At 52.8% G+C, this 20421-nt stretch overlaps 1 protein-coding gene across 1 annotated transcript in view; it reads left to right on the top strand.

Annotated features, from left to right (window-relative positions):
* Positions 1-20421, top strand: part of COL22A1 (collagen type XXII alpha 1 chain) — a 243512-nt gene that overhangs the window by 72972 nt on the left and 150119 nt on the right. The window contains exons 11-14 of the mRNA XM_045978553.1: positions 635-697; positions 3494-3532; positions 18248-18301; positions 19322-19375. Of these exons, the coding sequence (XP_045834509.1) occupies positions 635-697; positions 3494-3532; positions 18248-18301; positions 19322-19375 (210 nt within the window). The remainder of the gene's footprint in view (positions 1-634; positions 698-3493; positions 3533-18247; positions 18302-19321; positions 19376-20421) is intronic.

Below are 20421 nucleotides of genomic sequence, written 5' to 3' on the forward strand. Positions count from 1 at the left end.
CAGTGGCTCCCAGGGTGGGCACCCAAGCCTGTCTTGGATTGGCTCATGGCACGGTAGGAGGCTTCTCCAGTCCCACACTTGGCACTTGGTGAATTTTCTTCCCTTGCAAACACTATTCTCTCCTCTGCCTTTCCTCCCTGGCTTCATGGACAGTTGGGAGGGCCCGGGGAATACAAATGACATCATCGGGGGACTCTGGCTGACCTCTGGCAGCGTTCAAAGCACTTTAATGCTTTCAGTCTTATGTGTGCTCGTGAGAGCAGACCCATTTCATGGAGGAAGAGCCCAAGGCCTAGAAAGTAATGACGCTCTCACAGTAAGCAGCAGAGCGGGGGTTTGAACCCTGGGGTGTCTCCCTCCCCATCTGGGCCGGGGCCATTCCTGGGGACAAACACCTGCTGTGACAAACACTCACTCTCTCAGGATGTACTTCGTTGTGGGATTAAGAGCTTGGGGAAATGATTCAGATGCTTCCTCCTCCAGGGGTGGGAAGCATGGCCTCATTCCAAGGTTGGCAGGGACAAATTCAGCCCCTGCTAGGGCATCGACAGCCAAGTGGGGAGTGGGCGGCCTGAGCAGGGAAGCCCCATGGGGGGACCTGACCCAGTGCTGCCCTCTGGCTTGCACCCTGCAGGGAGACATGGGAGCAACTGGGCTGGCTGGAGCTCCTGGACCCAAGGGAGAAAAAGGTGACATGGTGAGTATGGGGCCGGTGTGGGGGATCCCCGGCTTCCCCCAAGTGTGTGTCAGCTAGAATGCATGGAACACCTAGCAGGAGCCAGACACTGAGGCACACCCCACCCTCGGAATGGAGTCCGTGCTCCTCCCCATGGGCATGGGAGACCCGCCAGGGTGGCCCCAGCTGCCACTCTAGCCCTGTCCTGCACTCCCCAACACCCACCCCTGGATTCTGGGCATCCCGATTGGCAGCTCGGAATCTCCAAACTGGCCACTTCTCACTGGCCACTGCCCATGCTCTTTTCCTCACCAGGAATAATTACTCTGTCTTTCCACACCTCATTCCCTCCTCTCCTCCCCTTTCTGGCTGGCTCCTATCTGCCCACATTGAGACTGAACCCATGTGGTGGTTCTCCAGGATATCCCTGTGACCCCGGGAAAACCAGCAGGGAAGAGGGTCTCCTGTGATGGGCACAGGGACTGCAGAAGCAAACAAAATGTGCAACGTAGCCTTCACAGTGAGAGTCAAAGGACGAAGGGAAATCATTCTTAAAGAGGGGGCGGTATTATGACAGCATGTCAGCAAATACAGAGTATCAGTAAAAAGATGGAAATTTCTAAATAAAAAGTCCCAAATGAAAATTCTAGAGCTTAAAATTATAACGGAAAGAAAAAGGGGAATGAGGGGAGAGGCTCAACAGTAGGTAGAAACCAGCCTGCTGAGAGCAACAGCATTCTTACCATCAGCTCAATGCTGACTCTGTAATCCGAAGACTAGAGAGAAGGAGTAAGGCAGGAAAATGAACAGAGCCTCGGAATGCACCAGAATGCACCAGAATGCACCTAATGGGGAACCCCAGGAGGAGAGAGGAAAGGGTCAGAAAACATATTCAAAGAAATAATGGTGAAAGCAAAAATCCCACGTTTGGTAAAAAGCAGTAATCCACGCCTTCAGGAAGCTCAGAGAACTCTCACACAGAGAGCCATTCTCAGAAAGATTGCAGCCCAAGCACCCAAAGACAAAGAAACTTGAAAGCAGCAGGAGGGAAAAACGAGTCAACATGGACCGAGAAAGGCCAGTAAGATCTTTCGGCGACTGACGGCAGTGGGGAACGGAAGCCTCAGTGAAGCAGGTTGACAGGCTCAAAGGCATCATCATGACCGTGTTCGAGGAGGCATTTAACAAGCAGGTGTAGTATCGGCTTGTTCCCCCACCAGTGCGAACATGGGGAAAGAGGGACCAGAACCAGGCCGGGAGGGTGTGTTTGTAAATCTCCCCAGAGGTAGTATAACTCTGAGGAGCTGAGTTGTGTATGGGAACCCGAGAGTGACCTCTATCAAAGTAGTTAAAAAATATACAGTAGAAGTGCCATTCAGAGATTAAAATGTAGCACTAGAAAATACTTAATGCAAATAAATAAATAAATACATGCCGTGAAGGAGGGATGAAGGAACAGCAAGACAGGAGGCAGAAATGGGAAGTTAGGCGGCATCCAGGAAACCAGCTCTGTCGGTGATCATGCTGTGTATTCAGGCCGGACAGAAAAGCAAGACCTGACTCTATCCTGTCTCTAGGAGACACACACTTCAGATTCAAAGATGCAAACAGGTTGAAAGTAAAAGGATGGGAAATATATACCCTGAAAATAGCCAAAAAGTTGGGAGTGACTCGGCTGTTATCAGACAAAATAGACTCTAAAACCCGACGTCAGCGAAACGAAGAGTTTGTCCTACGATCAGTGTCAGTCTCTCAGAAGTCGAGAAGAGTTATAAACACCTGTGCACCTCGCAAGAGTCCAAAATATGTGAAGCAGAAGGGACAGAATGGAAGAGAGAAATAGGTAAGTCAGTGATGAGGAGAGGCCCGAGCGCTCACTCTCGTGATGAGAAGGGCAGCCAGGACGGTGCAGAAACTGGGACGTTCAGACATCGCTGGTACAGAAGGGTGTCGTTGTTTTGGGTAACTATGTGGCTGTCCTTAAAAGGCAAAACAGAATTATCAGCAATCCACTTCTTAGATACATATCCAAAAGAAACGAAGACATACTCTCATACAGACCCTGGATGCAAGTGTTCAGAGCAGCGTTATTCATAATAACCCGAAAGTGGAAAAACCCAAGTGCTCGTGGCATGGTGAATGGATGAACGGGATGTGTGTTATATTCACGCGGTGGTGTATGATTCTGCAGTAGGACAGACTATTGGTACAGGTCACAGCATGGATGAACCTTGAAGACGCTTTGCTGAGGAATCACTGGGTGTGAAGACAGCTGTGACAGCCCACACAGCGTACGATTCCATGTACATGAAATGTCTAGAGGAGGCAAATCTATGTAGACAAAGTATATTAGTGTCTGCCTAGGGCAGGAGGTGGGGGCATGGGGAGTGACCATGATTAAGTGCAGAGTTCTTGCTCAGCTGATGAAAACATCCCAAAGCTGACCAGGGCTTGTTGCACAACTCTGGAAATGCACTCAGAACTATTACATTGTATAGGATTACATTGTATTACATTGTACAAAGTATTACATTGTATACTTAAGTAGTGAATGATACTGTAGGTGGATGATATTTTAGTAAAGCTCATAAGGGAAAAATACAAGTTCCATAATATTGAATTGTCGGAAAAATTAAATGGGGTAATAGGCACAAGAATGAACAGTCAGTAAGGAAGAGTTATCTCTTTTGGAAGCTCCTTCAAGGAGCTGATGAGAAAGCATCCGACCCTTTCAGATCCCAGGGTACTGCTGCCGTGTGACGTCCGTGCATGGAGATGTTCTGTCGTAAACCCGTTCCTCCTCCTTTCATTTTCTAGGGAAGAGGGCCTTTTGTCCAAGGAGAGAAGGGGGAAAAGGTAAGTATTTCCCTTTTATCACATCTCTGGGGGCTGTGCTGTTGGCCAGGGAGCAGGGTGGGGCGTAGGGCCGACCTGGGGTATGGTGCTTCCTGGGAGAATCCAAGTGGAGAGAAGAGGTTTCCTGGGTGGAGCGAGGAGCCTCGGGGTGGGTGCTTTCTTGACTGGGGTGGTTGAAGCAGGTGCAGTGGGCACCGCGGCCCGGCAGGGGTGAGAGGGAATGAGCACAACTGGAGGGGAATGCTTGTTTGGGCTGTGGGTGATTGGCAGTGCTTGGAGCAGAGGGTACTCGCTGGGGCTCATGGGGCCGGGATGCAGGGTTGCAGAAGGATATAAGGACCAGCACGCAGGATGTTAGAGACCAGAATGTGCTCAGCCTTGTGTGCAGTTTGTAAAGATGCTGAAGGTTCTGTGTGTGGTCAGACATGGTGGGAACCCTTGAGTGTGCTGTGCCAGGTGGGTGTGAGGCGAGAGACCAGAGACATTTGAGGACTTGCCAGGAGATTTGCAGAAGTTCCGAGGGGAGATGACCAGGAGCAGGAGGAGGAGGTGGACAGAGCCATGGAGGAAACAGGAGGCAGGCCCGCTTGTACGTGTTCTCCCCAAATACGAATATTGTACCTTCTTTTACCTTCATCAGAAGGAGGACAAGCCTGACAGATCCTAGGACACGGGGCTTACTTCCGAGAAGGAAAGCTTTCTTAAGTGGTTAGTCTGTGAGGAGAAATAAAAACCAAAGTGTCACTAAAATGCTGTTTTTCATTCCCACTAGCAATTAAAAATGTTATTTGCCTGTCCGGGGAGAAATAGCCCCAGGACTCTAGCATCTGCGCTAGGACCTCGTCAGAATGCAGTGCCGGTGGACCCTGGTGGCTTCTCCACCCCCTCGCGTGGGGCCGGCTGTATGAGCTGGTGCCGCTCTGTTCCATCACCATGGAAACGGCTTTCCCGTGGCCAGCCCGTTCTCTCCCTGCAGGTCCCCTCTCACGGCGTCCTTTCACTCCCCAGATTTGCTCCACGGAGCTAAAGCAAGGCTGCACAGACGTGACTACCCCGGGTTTCACTCCGTGTCATCCAGAAGTCAGACTGGAAGCAGCCACGTGCTGTGGGGCGGGCAGGGGGCCCAAGTGTGTTCTTGTGCAACTAAATGATACAGCGGCTCTCAGGGAGGCAAAAACCACATTTAGATGAATAATTAATGACCTGGAAAATGAAAATAATGGTTAATTTTTAAAGCACATGGAAAAATATCTATACAGTATGACCCAGTTGTGTGTGTGTGCACATGCGTGTGTGTGTGTGTGTGTGTGTGTACACAAGCGAAAGACAGACAGAGATTGATTCTGGAGGTGGAGCCCCTTTGTTAGGCCGGATGGCCGTGTTGAGGGTATGTATTTTCTTCCCTACTTCTCTGTGTCTTCACCGATTCCATGGTGAACTTCTCTTTTGTCCCTACTGGAAGCCCAGACGTGCACACACACGCACACACACACTCAGTAACTCCCACACGAGGATACAGAGCAGTCTGAGAGGCAGCAGAGGGACACACGGCACAGTGTGACATTGTCGTCAGTTTTCCAAGCTGGGTCTGCTGACCCCTCAGCCGGGGCTGGTGGTGGCCACCATCCATGGTTCCCATGTGGCTTAAAAGCATGACACCTAGAGGCTAGGTGCTCAAGGTTAGCAACTACCTTTATCTAGTGTTGCTGGTTACTAGGTCCCATGGGCCTGGCGCACAGGTTTTAGCAGGACCCCTAGATGTTCCTGTCAGAATTGGGGCTGTCCTTGAAGGTCAGGGTGCTGGGTCTGCATGATGCTTGCTGGCTGAACTGCTGTGTGTCTCCTGGACCAGCATGTCCTCTGATGGCTGAGCTGTCCTCCTGCGTGGGTGTCGGGCAGGAAGAGACAGGAGCAGCAGGTGCATCTCAGCCTTGCCGGTTCTGGTGTAGCTCGGAATAGGAGCCGTATTCCCCTGCTGGCTGCCGGCCGCTCCCTAGTGGCCCACATCCCAGCCTGCAGGCCCACAGTCGGGACCTGCTGGGTCACGGTGGCAGCCGGGGAGGCCCCATCACATCCTCAAGGCCGGCAGGACAGGGGGACAGCTGAGCAGACTCTGGTACTTCTGGCTCTGTCCTTGGTTGACATTCTCTTGCATCTGAACATTTTTAGCAAAGTCTGAGTCTAGATTCTGCCGCATATTAGCTGTGTGATGCGGGGTGAGTCACCTCCCTCTCTGGGCCTCTGCTTCCTCATCTGTAAAAACGAGGGGGTGGGACGAGATGATGCATAAAGGCCTTTGCAGGCGGCGGCTCTGAGACTCGGTGATCAGCCCACCCCAGCCTAAGCCCTTGGAGCTCTCTTCATAACTTGGAGTCTCATGCTCCCCCCAACCCTCGGGGAGGAGGTGAGGCCGGGGGTGGGGGGCGGTCAAGGGGACTGATAAAGTCCACAGGGCAGAGAAGGCCACGGGTGACTAATGCCCTTGTACAGGGCCCAAAAAACCCACTTCTCCACTTGAATATTCTCTCCAGAGCAGTTGTGTTATGAGGGGATCAGATGGACTAGAGCCCGGTGGGCCTAGGAATTGTATTTCTCTGATTGTGGTTGTGTGTCTTGTGTTTCTGCTGTGTAATGAACCACTGTGATGATGTGTGTTGCCCTCCATGAGGGCTGACGTGCCCTGTACTTTATGTCTCATGATGAACCCAGCACTTTACAGGGGCAGTGATTATGCCCATTTCACAGATGGGGAGAACAAAGCTTGGAGGTCAAGTGACCAGCCCAAGGTGACAAGCTAGTCGGATGATGGGAAGCACAAACTCTGGTTATTACTCAAGGAAGGGAGGCTGTGGGGCTAATTGAAGCCCCCCTTCCCCAGCAACTGAGGAAACTGGCTCTCAGAGAAGGTCGGTGACTGGCCCCAGGCCACAGAGCTGAACAGTGACTGGAGCTCTTGGCCTCCTGTCTCTCCGTGGCTCCCCCATCAGATGCCCAAGACCATTGTGTGGTGCCGCCATGTTTCTGGGCTGCTTCTGCTCCTTGTCTTGGAAGCTAACCTCCTCTCTGGTTCCCATATTCATCGTGGGGTCCTTGGGGCCAATCTCCCCTGGTGTTTTAATAAATATGAAATCAGGCTAAGGGGGGCAGCTTTTTAGGGGATGCTGCCCACAGTCCAGGCCCTGAGGCCATAAAAGTAGAGGAAGGAAGGATGGACCTCCCAAGCATCTGGGAGGCAGCTGGCATTAAGTATGAGGTTGCCAAATGAGCGGATGGATGAGTGGGTCTCGGCCCTCTGCCATCCAAGGCTGAGGGCCAGCTCGCCCCAGGAGAGGTCACGGATGGCCATGGGGCAGACCGAGCTTCGGAATCTGGCTCCACCTCGTGTTAACCGCATGTCTGTCCTTGGGTGACTCTGAGCCTCAGTTTCCTTTTCTGTAAAAGGGGGAAGGGTAAAGACGATGGTTCTCCCCCTTAAGGTTGGGTTAAAGGTTGGGAGGGGGGTTAAAGGAGAGAAGGTGCATGAAGGGTTTGACGCAGGGCCTGGCACGGGGAGCGCGCTCGCTGGTGACCCTCTGTTTCCGTCGCACCCATACTATTCAGTTCCTTTGCAGTTGGCTTGGTGGTGGCGATGAGGGTGTATACCCATGGCCGGGGGCGGGTTGGGACCATTTCTGGAGGAGTCAGAGGGAGCAGGGAGGGGTCACGACCTCTGTGCCTCTGCAGAGAAGACTGACCAGCACACTGAGATGCTGGCATGGGGGTTCCTTTGGGTGCTCAGTGCACCGGTGTGGATGCTGTGGAGATGAAGGCCGTAGCGTTAGCTGGATCGTGAACCCCACAGGCAGAAAAAAATTTAGAAACAACAGAAACAAGTCCAAAATGTGAGTTTCCGGTGAGCTTCCTCTTGGTGCATCCTGAAGGTCCTTCTGCTCTGGGGACCCACGCCTCCAGGAAGGAAGCCTGGAGCCTGGGGGTTTGGTCCCGTTCCTGGGCCCACAGCGCCCTCTGGTGTCTGCAAGCCTGCACGTCTGCGCCGGTTTCTCTGCAGGGGTTGTCCTCTTTTCCTGGCAGATTTAGCATCTGGGAGGAAGGAAAGGAGGGAAGAGGATGCCTCGGTTTTGTGCTCAAATACGGAAGCTGATTTGGGGAGCTGGGCAGACATGGTTTGGATCGCAGCTCTGCGGTGGCTGGTGTCTCTCTGAGGGCCTCAGCTTCTCATCTGTAGAATGGGAGCATGAATGCCGAGGGTTGAATGTGGATTGTAAGAGGTTCATCACAAAGCACCTGGTTTCATCCCTGGCACTTGATAAGCATGTGTAAAACTCTGTCCCTTGCATTCTTGTCCTTTTTCTGCTAGAAGATATTGCTAAAATCCATGCAAGAGGGCATGTGTTTCCATAATAGATAGCATTCAAGTACTCAGTATGTGAGAGCGGATGGCGAGTTCACAGAGCTTTAAAATCAGGCTGGGCCCCCGAGCAGAGGCTCATTCACCAGTTCTGGGGAGGAGGTGTGCTCGAAGGCAGTCATGCCATCCAGAGTGTGGTCCTTCTTACCGGTCCCTAAATGAGCCAGGTTGTGGTCTCCATCCCCCACGCTGCTAGGCACACTGAGGACCCCGCCTGGGCCTCAGGGGAGGGAGCAGTGGAGGATGGTCCCCTCAGCAGAGCCCACTGAGGGTTTCCTAGGATACTCAGTGTTCTACTGCAGGAGGTGCTGAGAAATGAAACAACAACAAAAAGTGTCTAGGAAAGTATCATGAGCATAATTCATATGGAGGGAGAAATAGAAGCAGAAACAAAATTACCACGAGCTGATTCTGTTTTTTATAAGAACACTTGACAACTGCAACAGCAACGAAAAATGGGGACAACCTAATGGAACATCGCATGACGGCAACCAGATGGGCACGAGTGCAAATTTGGAACACCTTGCGGCAGGGAGCTAGGCGTGCAACATGATGCAAATGAGATACAGCATATAGGAAGCCCTGTGTGCTCACACATCAAAGGGCGCATGCGCCGGGCAAACCACATTCTGGGGTAGTGGGATTTGGGGTGTTTCGTAGGTTTTGTTAATTACTCTTCCCAGTTTTACAACATCTGTGAACATTGAACCGAAGACTAGGTCTTAATTTTAATGTAATGAAAATAATTTAAAGCATAGGATCTTCACAAATGTTTACGCAGAAAGTCCCAAAGCGGTGTGATTTTGGAGAAAAGTGCCCTGTCTCCCAGCACAGGAGCCTGCCGAGCGCAGGGTGACAAGACGGCCGGTGGGTCCAGAAGGCAGAACATGACAGTAGCTGAGGGTCGGGCTTTGGGCTCCTGGCGCAGCCCCACTCCTGCGGCATAACTCTGGAGGATAGGGAGGGTTCTCCACAGTTGTTGGTGCCTCGGTTTCCTCGACTGTGCATGGAAGATGCTAGCACAAACCATGAGCTCCCCTTAGGCGGACATGAGGGTCAGTGAGGGTGTCCGGAGAGAACTTTGTGGCCACCTGCTAAATAATGAGTTGGTCAGACATTTGCAAGAATCAGGGGCCAGGCATCCGGCACGGCTTCTGTGAGCTCGGTGGCCAGTTCCAGCACGTTATCCAAGTTAACTCAAACCAAACAAATTCAGTACTTTTGCTTCGAAGCCCAGAGACAGGTGTTCTTTCCCCTGGGCCAACAGCTGTGAAGAGGGAGCCTTGACATCCCTGCCGCCATCTTGCTGCGGTGCAATGAGCCAATTGGAGCTGGGTGAGGGGATGTTCAGAGGTCAGGCCTATTTAAATGGATCCTTGTACGTGATATTGCTGAATGATCACGCCCGCAGCCTCTCCAGCTGCTTAGATACACGACACGGGGCATTGCCTGCCGCCGTTGTCCTCTTTATGAGCAGCAGCTGGTGTTAATATTACAACAAGAGAGGGGCTGGGGTGGGGGAGGGGGCTCAGGCAGGACTGGCCAGGACCAGGATGGGGAGGCGGGGCAGGGCTCCATTTCCCTGGAATGGAGCACAGTGGGGGACAGCACAGGGAGAGAGCTCCCCAGCCCCTCATCTGCCCAGATTATGCCTGATGGCTAGCAAGGGCAGCTGAGACCCACAGGAGAAGAAATTGGGGCAGAGTGTCCTATAAAGCCATGCTTGGGTCAGCAACTCAGCACTCAGCATTTGGTCAAAGCAAAGAAACTCAAAAACAACCACCACCAGAAAGTCCCTCCTTAAGCATTTCCACCGAAATCCATATGGCAATAAATAAAAGTTCATATGGATTTTGTGCTCAGATATCACGGTGTGGTGCACCAGAGAAAATATGCGAGTGAGTATCAGGAACTCAGCTGGATTTTATTGGGCTGGCTGGCGTGGTAGCAGACAGAGCTTTAGGTCACACAAACATCAGTTCCTTGTCTTTTACGGCTTTCTCCGATCCCTGCCTGGATCATAAACCTGACAGGACCAACATGGCAAAGGAGTCCAACAAGTAGCCCAGTTGCTGCCTTCTAGAAACTTCAGCTGAATGCCCTGAAGAGGTACCAGGGCCATGAGCAGCAAGCCTGAGTGTCCTCAAGTCCTCTTGTAGGAGAGTTTTCATGCAGTGGGTCATCACAAAGTCAAAGATGCCACATGGAAAACTGAGGGGAGGGTCCAAGGCCGTCAGTTGTCGGGAAGCCAGGTTCCCAATGGTCAGCAGAGGCAGCCCAGTCCCCGGGTCCGAGAAGAGCAGCAGGTTCTGCACACAGGCCCTCAAGGACGAAGCAGGCTCCTCCACATCGCCGTGGACCATGAAGCATCCAGCCTCTCAGGAAAGGCAGCTGGCTTGAGGGACATTGGTGGCCCCCCTGCCACAAAGTCCCTAACAGCTGTGGGGCAGGGGGCCTGGAATTCCTCAGTTCCAAGGAACTGTCCTCCTCTGGCTGACACACGCCATCCTGTGGGAAACATGCAAGCGTGCATGAATTTGTGTTTGATTGTCAGATGCTGCTCTTGTGACAAATTCCCTGTTGACCACTGCTCAACACCGTGTGTTATGTGGCACATGGAATCCACATGTTTGGAGTACCGCCACACCTGCTGCTGTGAGGAGGCCCCAAGAGACCTTTCCTCTGCATGTCTCCTTCCAATTCTGGATTCGTGTTTCCTGGGGCCTTCTCTCAGTATTTCTCTCCCTGAGACTGGTCTCCTCCTTGTCCGTCCATCGTTGACCTCTGCCTCTTGAAATACTAGGGATGTTCCTGACCCAGGAACCTTTGAGCTCTCATGCACAGAGCCAGGCAGTCCCAAGAGCACCTTCTCATTCATTCCTTCCAGTGAGGGCAGGTGGAAGGTGGCATTTCCCGCATTTCTTGGAAAAGAAATGAGACTGAGACTTGGAAAACACACACATTGATGTTTTCACTGTAAGAAGCTGTAGGAAGAGGACAACGTAGTTTATAATAGTTCTTGCTTATTAGAAATCCTAAGACCTAACCATTTAGGGGAAGGCAAGCCTCCTGGGGGCTGGGGAGGGACAGCAAGATGGGGGACATGAGCCCTGATATTTGATTAATGCAACTTATTTGCACCTGAGGGCAAAAGTGGGGTACTCAGATAATGAAGAATGTCCACGAACAAGTCGCTCTGATCGCTGCACAGCTGGTAAGGCAGAGCAGGTAAGAGCTGAAAGTGACATTCCCATTCAAGCCTGGTCTGAGTTCACCGAGGACCCTCTCTGTGAGGCAGTCACTGTAGTGCCTGGGGCCCCACTGTGGGGGACAGTCAGACCAGCTCTCACAATGGCACCACTCTGATGTCGACATGACAGACACTCTGTGGGCTGTCTCCAAGGCAAAAGGCTGTCTCCTTTCCCCCTGAGCTAGTTCTTTCTTGAGTGTCTTTCCAGGGCAGGCTTTATTCAAAACTGTGAGATGAGACTTCGCGGCATGTCTATAGAATGGATTGCAGAATTGGTGGGGAAAGAAGAGAGGACCCTGCCAAATAGGGATTTTCTTCTTGGTGCCTCTTTCCCAGACCGGGGCCCAAGAAAGGTCTCCAGAAACCACAAGATGCTTCTGCACATCAGGGGTTTCTCATATGAGTGACAAGTACAGCACAGCAAGGGGCAGTGGGCACATGTTTATGTCACTGATTCTTTCTGAGAGAATGGGATGGAGACATTTGCAGTCGGAGCCATGCAGAAGTCAGTGACCGACCTGTGACAATTTTGTATGGGATGATGTGGTGACTTGGTCTCAAGGGAAGTCACAGAGTAGAAAGAATCATAACGGATCTTACTGATCTTACAGAGCTCTTGCCATGTGCCAGGCTCTGTACTTTGGCATCAGCCTCCTGGAGACCATTAGGGAGTCTGGGGCAGGCCCGCAGCAAGAGTGACCCACTCCTATCCACTGCATGGCCAATGCCGGCTCTGCCCTTTCCTGAAATCAGTGCTTGTATCTGGGAAGGCTTGACCCTCCAAAACCATGTCCCTGGTGGCAATCGACTTATTTTATGTCATGACTGCATTGTAGAGCTTCTGAGCTATAAAATATAAATTATACGTGCGTGTTTGTATGTGTGAAACTTCTTTTTTTTTTCTCAAATATTTTATTTATTTATCAGAGAGAGAGGTCACAAGTAGGCAGAGAGGCAGGCAGAGAGAGAGGGAGAAACAGGCTCCTCACTGAGCAGAGAGCCCGATGCGGGGCTCGATCCCAGGACCCTGAGATCATGACCTGAGCTGAAGGCAGAGGCTTAAACCACTGAGCCACCCAGGCACCCCTGTGTGAAACTTCTAAGATATATTTACGCCATTGCCTCTAGCTCTGGGTCCCTTTCCCTTTGCTCACGCCTGGCTTAATCAGCAGCCCCATCTCCTATTCTTAGCCTGTGCGTTAATGTGCATTATTCATGGTTATCGAGTTGGATAACTGTGGTTGAAGGCCTTCTATTTTTATAATAATTAAAGGGTTTCGTGGAAAATAAGTTTAGCTGCTTATGTGCCCTCAAGTAGCCTTGTGGGGTTGGGGGCAAAGCGCTGAGAGAATCATGTCGCTGTAGACCCTGTCCGTGGTGCTGAAGGGCACGTTGGCGAAGTTCTGGGTTCATGGGCTCTCACAACCCCAGGAAGAGCTGGAATAGGAAAGTCTGTACCTTTCCCCACCTCTGTCTGACACTCAGGCACTTGCCAAGCCTAGTGGATCAGTCACAGGACCAAGGGCTTTGAACAGGAGGAGGAGAGTAGTTGTGGGAAGTGCAGACACTGGGCTGCTGGACAGTGGGATGGGGCGGGGGAGGGGAGGCTGAGGGTGTGGAACCCAGGACACAGATTGGTGGCTTCAGACTGCGCTTGGCCACGTGCCAGCTGTGTAACACTGCAGTTCCTCGACCCCTTAGCCCTTACTTTATTCGTCTATAAATTGGTGATTGTACTACTATTCGTCTCAGAGGGTTGCTGTAAGGATAAAATGAGCTAATGAAAATAAATGACTTATATTTATAAAAAGTGCTCGTAAATGTTAAGTATAATTATTATTACACCAACATAGTGTTGCATTTTTTTTAAACACCAGATGACGTCTTCTGCGTCCTGGGCATCGATGAAGTCTTATCCCCAGGGGCGGCTGGCAGCTGCAAGATGTCAGGGCTCCCACCTCCCACGGAGGGGGTGCCTGTGTAGCTCGGCAAGCCTCATGAAGCCTGGAGAGTTATTGGAAAATGTGCTCCAGGTGGACTGATTACAGTATGGGCTGTCCTTTCCTTTCCTTGGTTCACGTAGAATAATTTGTAGAGCATCTGAGAACGTTAACAGTTCCTGTTATTTATAAAGACCATGGTCTGCCAGGACTCGTGCACCTGCTATGGAGTTTGGAGGTAAATACTGCTGCCCTCATTTTACAAGCGTATTAACTGTGTGACCAAGAGCCAAGTGAGATGCTCTCTCCATGTGGCCGAGCCAGGAGCTGTGCTCATGTTTTCTGACCCCACGGCCAGCATTTATCAGTGCTGAGCCATGGTTCCCAGACATGACAGCCTCTGAATCACCAGGAGGGCTTATTGGGCCAGCTTGCTGGGCCCCACCCCCAGAGCATCTGGTTCTGTGGGGCTGGGAGGGGGGCAGAGAGTCTGCCTTCCTAACAAGACCCTGCTGATGCTGCTGGTCCAGAAGCCACACTTTGGGGACCGCTGCCCAGGGGACCCCTCAGACCCCACCTGCAGGACCTCCTCTGTCTTTTCCAGGTGAACTGAGAGGGATACTAACATGCACCTCTAGGGATGAAGCCATCTCTTTGTCAGCATTTAGAAAAAGCTTTGATAGCTGATTAACCAAAAGAATAGGAGAACTATCTGCTTTCCCTTGAATCTGTATTTTGCCCAGTGAGGTCACCCCATAATTCCCAGAGCTCGGGTTCTGAAAGTGGGTATGGGCGGAGAGCTGCTGCCTCAGGTTACCCTCCTGGGGGCTCCCAGTGAGACCGTGGAGTCAGTGTGTATGGGGAGCGGGGTGGGGAGGAGCAGGCAGAGAGGTTCGCCTTGATGTGGCATCAAGATGAGCCCTGCTCATCTTCTGTAGCGGGTTTCATACACGTTATCTATTGTCATCCTCTCGATCCGAGTGACTGCCTTTTTACAAGTGAAGAGTGGAGTTTTGGATAATTTACCCAAAATAACCGTTCCTGATGCTTGTTCGAGTTTCCGTGTATACACAGCGTTTTCCCAGGCATGGTCTCCAGGCATCTTACTGACCACCTGGGGCCAGAGGTACCACTTCTCATGTTACCTTTTGCCCAGGTGAAGGAACTGAGACCCAGGAGGGAGATCACTTGTTCTGCATGGCTAACACTTGGCAGAGACTCCCTGACAGTCCAGACCCTCCTCTCCCCGTCTACTTCCCTTGCCTTCCTTTCTCTCTTTCTTCTTCCTCCTTCCCTCCATTTCCCTCCTTTTGTTATACTCGATGTGGATCCTTAACTATACCTCTCTCCTTTAAAAATCCCTCTGTGCCTGACTTCACCAATTCCTGGAGCAAGGCCACACTCCTCCTATAGCTGACCCACACCACAGGCTGGAGAACGTGCTCCTCGTTCCCGGCACTATACCAACAACTGGCTTCTGAATTATGTCCACACCCTTTTTCCCATCTGAAATCAACATGGGTCTCTATGAACTGAGGCTCAGAGAGGGCAGGTGGGTTTCCTGAGGGGACAGAGTGTGCAGCTCTGGGCTGTAACTCACCTTTTGCAAAGCTACAGCAGACAGTGATTGGGAAACCCCCCCCCCACCGCCACCACCACTGAGGGGATTTGGGAAGGTGCATCACAGGATGTGGTAGTGTTCCGGGAGGCCACACTGAGGGGACATGAAAACATGAAACATTTGGGTCAGGTTGACAATTTTCATAAGAACAGGAACCCATCTTAAAAACGCCTGGATCTCATGAGGATTTGCAAGTGGAAATTTTCAGGATCTATTTTGTAGTGCTGGCTTGGTTACCCTAACCATGTAAAATAAGAATGAACTTGATGCTCTCCTCTTAGAGGAAATACGCACCTCGGAAGAGGCTCTGGTCGGTGTGTTAGGCTACAAAGCAAGGGTAGCCCACTTATCACAGAGCAGAAGCAACTGCTGGTCCCATGACTCCAGTCCTCAGACCGGTTTGCCAAGCTGCCTGTGTCCTCGGGAAGCCCAGACACTGTTGGATTTGTGGTCCCTGTTGACAGAGGGAGACGGGTATTAGAGCATTTCACTAACGAGGCCACGGCCATTAGTATTAAGTGATGGAGCGTTTGAAGCCACAACTGGCTAGCTTTCGAAGGCACTGTTTTTCTACAGCACCTGTCCCTGAGGGGTTCATACCTGCAAGGCTAACTTTAAAGGAGGAGGGCCTCCCTGCTGTCTCCCTTCGGGGCCCACAGGGCTCAGGAAGGGATTGAAGCAGACAGCCCTTGTGGGTCCTGTGCCGAGCAGGCAGTAGTGACGGGGAGGTAGGTGCTGGAGCCCTGAGGCTCCACCTCTTAGAGCTCCTGTCCAGTGAATGAGACGGATTCATCCAGATACGCGTTGAGCATCTACTGGGAAGTGCCCACCAGGCTGGAACATGACATCTGGGCAAAGGGAAGGTTCCGGAACTCTCTGGCATTGTCTTGGTCTCCTCCCTGGCCCCATTTATTAGATGGTCCTGGGAGCTCCAATGTCCTGCTGCGCTTCCCCACTTTATTCCTGAGGCAGGAGCCCATCAAGATACCCCTTCCCCTGCCTTCAGCAGCAACAGCCAGAAGACAGACTGACCTTTCAAGGACCCACCATCTTAACTGGGTAACCAACACGTAGGGGGAGCTCTGCTCCAGGTCCCGCAATAGGCCTGGTTGTGGAGGGAAGCACCATCAAGGGCATGTCCTCAGAGAAGGCCCTGACTCTTCTCGCGTGCCCCTCTCTTCGAGAAGTCTTGAATTTAGCCCTAGAGTTGTACAGAAGCGAGAGCTAAGAAGGCTGGAGTCCCCGCCATCTGCAGAGGCTCACGCCGTTGGCTCAGATCGGCGCAGCATGGGGCAGGGATAAAACATGGATCTTGGAGACAGACAGGGCACCTGGGCAGCTGAGCCCTGCCCTATTCCTGACCAGCAGAACCCTGGCCTGATGCAGGGTGCTGCCTCTAGGCAGGCCATTGAAAGAGCTCTGCTGCTTTCCTGGGATGGGAGGCTGTGGGGGAGGAACGGGGTCCCTGGAAAAGGGGAGGGTGGGCTGGGCTGGGCGTGCAAGCTCTGTTGCTTCAACCTTCCCACTCCCGGCCGGCCGTGGCAGCAGCTGCATGGACTTGGGCGTCCAGCCCCCTGTGCCCGAGTGCTGCAGGCAGTGTGAGGATAAGGACACAGCCCGCAGGACTGCAAGCACCCAGGGAACCGGGGCCTTCAAATACTGCTAAGAGGCAGATTCTGGGGCCCCGAGTAGGCCTTCCAGGCAGAGACCCTGCAAGGTTGGACTCATGATGGAATCCGTGCGCTTGCTTCTGATAGACTATGAAGTTAATCTTGTCTCTTGTCGAAGCATCCTGGGACGAGTCAGAGGCGCCGCTGGAAGGAACATGCTCCGTGAGGACGGGCTGCCGGGAGCGGCCTCATCAGGGCCACTTGATCTGTGCGGTTACTGACATCACTGCAATTTTGCTGCTGGTTCTGCCACTCTTACTGCTAAGGACGCCAGGCGGGTGGGTGTTTGGGCAGCGCTCAGGGACTCAGAAGTCGCTTCTGCCTCTCCTGGGTGCCCGCTTCATCTCTGGATCCTTGAATTCCAAACCAGCACTGGGGTGACAGGGCGGGGATTCACCCCTGCTGTGTGGTTGTGTAGATGGTGGCTGGGACAGTGCCTGTCGGGGCAGCCCTTCCCTCGAGGATGCTGCTGGTGGTTCGACCTCCAGGAGGGCACCTGACTCCCACTGGTGCTGAGGAAACCCCCGGCCCTTGACATTGAACAATCCTTCGTCTTGTGGATTATCATCACCCTGCTGGCCTGCCCCATGTCTCCAACCAAGGACAGCCACGGGTCCCTGAAGACCAACGAGGGTCTCCTCCTTCCCCAGACTGCCTCTGAGTACCGTGCTTGCCCGCTGGGGAAGGTCTCATCTTTCCTCCTCTTAGTCTGTAAATAACTCTCCTTTCCAGCACTTTCAAAGGCCTGCCATGGGCAGCCTGGTCTCCTTGGCACAGGTGTAGCCAGGACTCGGTTTTGCCTGTGATGAGGTGCAGAAAAGTCTAGGCACATCTCCCTGCGTGTGCAAGAGTCACGGCAGCCGCTCACACGATCCGTGTGTACAGGCAGGCACACGTCTTTGTTTATAGTAAACTCTGGAAATGTACAAGGCACGACACGCTTTCGAGAAAATGACAAGACCCGCCTTACGGGGTTATTGGAGGACTGCCTAAGGTGGTAGATGCCAAAGACATGATTCAGCTCACAGTGTTTACTTAATATCACTTACCGATTCATCAGTCCGCACAAGTGTTTGAATGTCCAATAACCTCATTTCACAGATGGGAGAGCCTGGAAACAGACTTTGACTTGCTCAGTGTCCCACAGAAAATTGTCGGAGTGGGGAGGTGGGCTGAAGGTCTTGGCGGGATCCTTTGATTTGAATTGAATGGTGTTGGAGCCGGACGGGAGCTCGGAGATCCTGGAGTCCCTGTGTTTAGATGGTCCCCATGCATTCTCCAGGATGAGTGTGGGAGCAGCCTGGCCCATGTCCCCTTCCTCCCCAGAATTGCCCCATGAGTGTGCCCATCACAGGCTTCTGCATGTGATCCACTAGAATGGAGTGTGCACCAGCTTAAGAAATCCTTCTAGACCCCTGCTCTAGCCCAGTGGTGCTCAGCCAGGGCGAGTTTGCCTCGGCGGACATGTGCCAGTATCTGGAGACGTGTTTGGTCGTCACCACTAGGGAGTGTTACTGGCCTGTAGGGACGGATGTGCCTGGAGTGCCCGGGACACCCCCTCCAACAAAAGGGCATCCGGCCCAGGGTCCATCAGGCCCAGGTTGAGAAGGTCGTGCTTTGGGCACGTGACACTGAGCCCCGAGCAAGGAAGGGTCACAGTGTGAGTCAGGGGAGGGGAGCATGGGGCTGACAGGTGCATACAGACCCCTGGGGATCTTGTTAAAAGCTGGACCCTGACCAAAGTCGTAGGTCTGCAGTGAAGCCTGAAAATCCGCGTTTCTTGTGTTCTTCTCACTGTGCTGATTGGTGGTCTCTCTCTGTCCTAGGGCTCCCTGGGCCTGCCCGGTCCCCCTGGGAGAGACGGCAGCAAAGGCATGCGGGTACGTCTGCTCACACCGCCCTCCCCACAGGCAGCCTCCCGGTCAGAGCCCATGTCCTTGAGGGGGGCAGCCTCTGCCGGGACGTGAGCTGGGCTTCATGTATACTGGGACATTTTGAGGTCCCCAGAGGCCAGCCTAATCACTTTACCAACACCAGCTGCAGCGGAGGCCACGGGCTCTGCCTGCATGGGTTTGGAAGCGAGTTTCTCACTCAGTTGACAAGCAGTTCTGCTTGGGAGGTCTTGCTGTCCCAGTGCCCAGGTCTGGAATGAAGTCCCGGTCCAGAGCAGGGGACTTGCCCAGGTCCCGAGTTCATAGCTTGTGGTGATGGTGTGGGACCCAAGCAGCACCCCGTCTCCTGCATGGGGCCCCCAGCCTCCCTCTTATCTGTTCCCTGACTCCCCCTCCCCACTCCCTGCCTCTGAGTTGGAACGTGCTCCAGAAACCCAGACCAAAAGTGATCAACTTGGGCAGGCCAGTCTACTCCAGGGCCAAGGGGTCCTCCTCACCAGAACCCAAAGGAAAATCGGTTCTAGGTGTTCCCTTGGTGATGTCCAGCATGTGTGAGCAGGGTTCAGGGTGGGAGCCTTGAACATGAGCCCCTCCTATATCTGCAGCCTTTCACGCTCCTGGACAGGAGACCTGGGGTGGAGAGCGGGAGAGAAAGGGGGGCTCCATACTCCCCCAGACCCTTCTCGATCCCCTCCGGATGGCCAGGTTCCTCCGTGAGAATTCCTGCCTTGTCACTCCAGGCCCTCTGCTGTCTCCACTGCTGTGTCCGAATCTTGTTCTGTTGGCTTCTAGCAGCAGGGGCGAGGGGGGCTGAGCTGTGCTGCTTACAGTGAAGACCAGCTCCTGGGCTCATGGGACACCTCCCTGGGTCTCCTTTCCCTGGTGGTTACCCTGTGTCTGTGATGGGTTTTGAGCTCCCGACACAGATGCCCCCGAGGCTTTGGGCTGCCCTGGTGTGCCTGGGCCGGTGTTGCCCTGGGTTCTGACAGCCCTGTGTTGTGTGTGCAGGGGGAGCCGGGAGAGCCTGGAGAGCCGGGGCTGCCTGGCGAGGTGGGCATGCGGGTAAGTGGCACTTCCCCCCGATGTCCCCAGGGGACCAGTCTTGGTGCAAAACCAGCTGCTTTAGGTGTAGAGGAGACGCGCGTGACTTCACTCCCCATCCATCCCGTATAACCACACGCATGCTTCTGTGTGTACGTCCTCACATGGGGGACCTTTCCTGAATTCTTACAGAAAGGGAATCACACCAAACTCTGCTGTTTATCTTTCTCATGTAACGACCGATTAGCTACCTCTTTCCAAACTATTCTCCTAATCGATGTCTTTCTTTCCACGACATGGGTGCATCGTAACCTACGTAACCTTTTCCCTGTTATGGCCCTAAATGTTGTTTCTAGTTTCACTTTTCTCTAAAATCAGTGCAGCGGTAAATGCATGCGGGGTGTGTGTATGTGTGTGTGTTCGTGCATGTGCGTGCACGCATGTGTGTGTGTTTCGTGCACGCATGCATGTGTGTGTTTGTGTGTGTGCGTGCACGCGTGCGTGTGTGTGCACACGTGCGTGTGCGTGCACGCATGCGTGTGTGTGCATGCATACATGCGTGTGTGTTCGTGCGTATGCGTGTGTGTTCGTGCGTTGCGTGTGTTCGTGCATGTGCGTGCACGCATGCGTGTGTGTGTACATGGACAAGCCTTTATTCTTGCATACTACTGTTTATTTCAAAAACAGAGCATAAAAAAAAAACAAAAAAAAAAAAACAGAGCATCAACACTAGGATCCTTTTGACTAAGGAAATGCACCTTCTAATGTTAATAGATTTTGAGAGACATTTCCCAGTGAGCTGCTTCAAATCTGTAGCAGTCGATGGCGCGAACAGGGGAGTGTCAGGGCTCTGCGGACCTCTTGGGGCCTTGTCAGGACTTGCCCAGGCCCTGCTGGCCGTCAGGCAGAGTGTGAATGAGGAGGGACAGGAATCATGCAGCTTGCCCAGAAACTCGGCACCCTTCCTGGCAGGATCGTGGGAAGGCCACGGGGCGCAGAGCAAGTGGAAATAGAAATTGTTGCACTGGCCTCGTTATAGCTCAGAGGCAACACGCTCTAACTATTCC

Source organism: Meles meles, chromosome 1, assembly GCF_922984935.1.
Source record: "Meles meles chromosome 1, mMelMel3.1 paternal haplotype, whole genome shotgun sequence".
Taxonomy (NCBI): domain Eukaryota; kingdom Metazoa; phylum Chordata; class Mammalia; order Carnivora; family Mustelidae; genus Meles; species Meles meles.